Below are 4538 nucleotides of genomic sequence, written 5' to 3' on the forward strand. Positions count from 1 at the left end.
ATTATTATTATTATTATTATTATTATTATTATTATTATTATTATTATTATTATTATTAGTCAATTGATTTTTTTTTTATTGTATTCTTCTCCCTTTAAGGCCACAGTCAGCTGCTGAAAGGAGCATCGTTGGTATTGTTGCATCCCTCGTCTCCTCCTTCTTTTCTCCTTTCCCCTCCCTTCTCCCGTCTATCAATCCTCTTCTCGACACACGCACCCCGATTTCCGCATCGCCTCCTCCGGTATAATGACCAACGATAGCCCGGAGGAGGAGACCCGAGCTCCGGGCGGCGGAGGAGGTGGTTGTGGAAGAGCAATCGGTAGAAAACACCGAGCGGATGACAATGTGACGATCCTAACATCATCCATGGATTTACACAGAGCCAGCCGGAGCCGAGCCAGCAGCAGCAGCAACGATGCCGCCCCGAGCATCACGTCCTCCGTGGATCTGAGCACCTCCTCCCTGGAGCTGAGCATCCAGACGCGGATCTTTAAGATCATCGTCATCGGGGACTCCAACGTGGGGAAGACCTGCCTCACCTTCCGCTTCACGGGGGGCAGCTTCCCCGATAAGACCGAGGCCACCATCGGCGTGGATTTCAGGGAGAAGGTGGTGGAGATCGAAGGGGAGACTATCAAGGTAACAGGCAGCAGAGGAGCTGGATGCTGATCAGTGGTGTTCCCTCACTACACCCTTCCTCCTCCTCTGATCAGCTGCCAGTGGACACACAGGGGCCGTTTCTTTCATTTTATCCTCACACTCTCAAAGGATGGGCAACATTTTAGAATATCTCTGGAGAAATGTAACATTTTAAAAAACATATTTTTAGTACATTCTAAAGAACTACAACTCCCTTTTTTCTTTGCCGCCACATGCTCTGTAGTCAGTAACAGGCCACAGGAAGATAAAGGTAGCCTCTAATGAATTCTATTGTATGGCTCAGTAGGCTTTTTGTGGATTTCGAGTTTGAAACATAAACAGAAATGAATATATTTTTACAAATCTGACTATGAATGCAACATTTCTTAAGAGAATTTTAAAACTCTAAATGAAAAACAAAACATCAAAATCTGACTGTGGTGCTGCAGAATCTATAAATATGCGCTTGTCCACCTTCAGCACGTGCAAGCCATTCATTTACATGTATAATATAAAGCAGGTCTACAAGGTGATTGCAACAATTAAGCTGTTCAATCAACAAAAATAACCACATTCCCGTGTTTGCACGTGTGAGGCAAGCCCCTTAGCTGGGCTGTTATTGTAGTCACAAACTAAAGACAGCAGCATCGTAAATGTAGGCCACACTGTCATGTGCCCTGATTGTGAAATTAAAATGTAATGACTTTGAAGATCATTTCTGGAGCAATGCGTACTGGCAGACGTAACAAAACCAACATCAGACCACAGTGTAAAAACAGGTTCAAGATTTTAGCATGAATATGAAAGGTTAATAATTTGCTTACTCATCTGGTTCGTCGTTTCTTTAACTGTGACTCCTGACTCACACCTTGGCTGGTCACTCAGACCAGACGCTGTGATGTCAGTGAAGCTTACCTTTGTGTGCTCCCCTCCCTGCTTTCTCTCAGTGGATTATTCTGTGTGCATACTCCAGGTTCCCCCAGTGCTGACTCACAAACACAGTTGCACAGTCGCATTACGTAGTATTAGGTCATTGTATCTGAATCATCCAAATGCTCCCCAGACACACCTGCCACACTGTACAGTCATTGTTGTGAGACTATGAAAATATCTGCTTTCTTGTTGCTGCTCTCTGAGCTGGTTACTGCTGGTGGAGTACATGGAAATGGGACATTAAATTAAGATTAATCCTCATTGGTAATTAACTCCATTTGCATAAGCAGCTGTAAGAGGAGACAGCTATGACTCCCCCTAAAGATGGATCTATATGTCTTTAAAATACTTAAAGAGTGATCAAAACAGGCCCATCTATTGTTTTGTTTTTACATTCATTTTTCTGTTCAACTGGTAATCCCACTGATATTGACGAGCTCTATTTCAACAGAGACCTTGTCAAGATGGCAGCAGTTTCTGATTGGATAATTCAAAGACAGGAAGCTGCCAACATTTATCTTAAAGAAGATGCTGTAAAGAGAATTTGCCCTTCAGTGAGCCCCCCACAAGTTTGCCTTCAGCACCAGAGCCAAGATGTCAATGTAAAATCCTGCCTTTTTATGTAAAAGTGAACTCTTCCATTGCTGAAGTAAAAACTAGGCCATTCTTTAGAAGTGGGGAAAAAATGTTGTCATACAAGTCAAAATTTCACTTGTACCTTTGATATAAGAGACTAATATATCATTAAAATTCAGAGGATTAAGTACAGAGGGATTAAACTGTGCAGCTCCCATGCTTTCTATTCCTCTGGCTGGTAAATATAAGTAAAATACAAATTTACAACTTCAAACGGCATAAACCTGCGTAGGACTATAAAAAGAAAAGCAGACTGATGTGTCAAAATAATGTCATTGATTCTCACGAGGGCATGAGATAACCTGAAAAAATATGTTTCGTAGCTTTTGACACTTATTTCAAATTGATGAAAACAATGCTATTTACATATTCAGCGTTTCTTTTTAAACTGACGTTCCCTCTGAGTGCATACATAATGCCGTACCTCTTATATTCACTTTCAAAATGTCCATTTGTAATCAGTTTAAATAGGATGCAATTTTCTCAACTTATCAAATCATGAGGGCCACGCGTTCGAAACGCTGAGCTTTGATGTTATGGTTGGCTCTGATGCAGTGTTCTGCCTCCAATGATAAATAGCTGCGCTAGTCCTTTCAAATGGTAATAGCAGATAATTCTCTGGCCCTTTTTACACTGCAGGCCTGTGCTAAGTGTTGGGAGAACTCCCTGCTGATATACAAAGTGCTACTGATCAGACAGAAAAAAAACAAAACCGTTTTTGTGCATTAGTGAAAATAAATTCTGACCTCCGATTCATCCTAATGGCCTTAGTAAGGCTAAATCTGAAATCAGTAATTATTAAAAATTACTTCATTAAGCAGTGGTATGGTACAGTGCTGGGGCTAAATACTTCTCTTTTGCTCCCCTGTTGACTGAGGTAGTGAACAACATTCTAAACATTTGATGAACTTGGCTAACTAGCTTGAATACCGTAATTTAGTTTGAAAACATAATATGTTAAAGAACACTTAATGATTTGATCAATTCTCTTTTGAAGCCTCAAATTTGGTATATTGGCAGCAGATATTTTATATTTTTGAAATCTATCATAATCATTTTGTTTATGATATTCTAGTTCTAGCTGGAACTAGAATAGTTTTCAGCTAATGCTAGCACTAACATAGCATTCTAGCTAGTCTAGCTAGCTCACATGGTTAGAAAGGTAAAGGATGCTAATTTTGGTAAAAGTTTAAAATGAATAGAAGAAATAAAGAAATAAACAAACTGGAAAAATAAAGAGCTGACTCATTGGAGTGTCTTTAAGTACAAACATAGTACAAAAGTTAGACATAGCTACTGTGACTTCATGTTGTTGTTTGCTGTCTCATTGTTTGCAGTCTCATTTTAAAGCCTTGAGCATTTTCAAACAAAACCAAGGTGGGTCTTACTACGAAAATGCGTGCTCATTTACTCCTGCATACCTCAGGTAATACTCCACTTTGAAGGATAGTATGAACAGGATTTACAAAACAGACTTCATTTTTCATTCAATATGACTCAAACAAGTCACTGAGCCCATAAAGTCTTCAAGATAGTGTTTACAGAAAGCTGTTTTCTGTAGACGTCTATAGGTCTAGGTAATAGTGGGTGAAGTCTTGCATTTTAACATATATACACTTATTATGGAAAAGTAATTGCGCTAAAGAGAATAAAACCATATTTTGTACTTAATTATGTAATTATGCTTATGTCTGCTGTAAAGCTGGACATTTAAATCTAGTCTTGACACACCTGTGGAGCCAGCAGGAAGTGTTTGTTTTGATGAAATGCAGATTCTGGCCTTTTCGAGTTTTGTTTTTCAAGGCCCAGAGATTGACACTTGCTTCTAACCCACATTACATTATTTTAGGATACATACTGTAGATATTGGCTGAACCTGCTGTTAATGATCAAGCAGAAAAACGCACTGTACTGTAGAACAATGCTCTCCTGAGACCCTGTAGCTAGGAATATATTTGCACTGTTTCCTGCTCACGTGGCAATGTTCTGATTTGCAAAGTTGCAAGCTTAGACAACTCATTGCAGCCTAATTCATATTCATTGTTATTTCATTTGTACAATTTTATCTCAAGTAATTGTATGCAACAAAAAAGCTGTTGCTGTTACTTCTGATATTAAAATTGTCTTATATTTCATGATCTGCTGGATATTCTAAGAGAATACCATTTATATTTTCCACTTCTGTCAGTGCTGTCTCTATATGTAATGATCGGTTGTCTCTGTAATTTGTATATAAACCTAAGTCGTCTGTCTCTACAGGTGCAGGTATGGGACACAGCAGGCCAGGAGCGCTTTCGTAAATCCATGGTGGAGCACTACTACCGCAATGT

General features: G+C 39.4%; 1 protein-coding gene across 1 annotated transcript in view; it reads left to right on the top strand.

Annotated features, from left to right (window-relative positions):
- The window catches only part of rab33a (RAB33A, member RAS oncogene family), a gene marked incomplete in the record, with an annotated part of 21437 nt that overhangs the window by 3675 nt on the left and 13224 nt on the right, over positions 1-4538 (top strand). Inside the window, 2 exon segments of the mRNA XM_014337080.2 lie at positions 100-639; positions 4468-4538. Coding sequence (XP_014192566.1) covers positions 247-639; positions 4468-4538 — 464 coding nt within the window.

This window comes from Haplochromis burtoni, unplaced genomic scaffold (assembly GCF_018398535.1).
Source record: "Haplochromis burtoni strain Fernald_Lab_line unplaced genomic scaffold, NCSU_Asbu1 Contig_159, whole genome shotgun sequence".
NCBI classification, from domain to species: Eukaryota; Metazoa; Chordata; class Actinopteri; order Cichliformes; family Cichlidae; genus Haplochromis; species Haplochromis burtoni.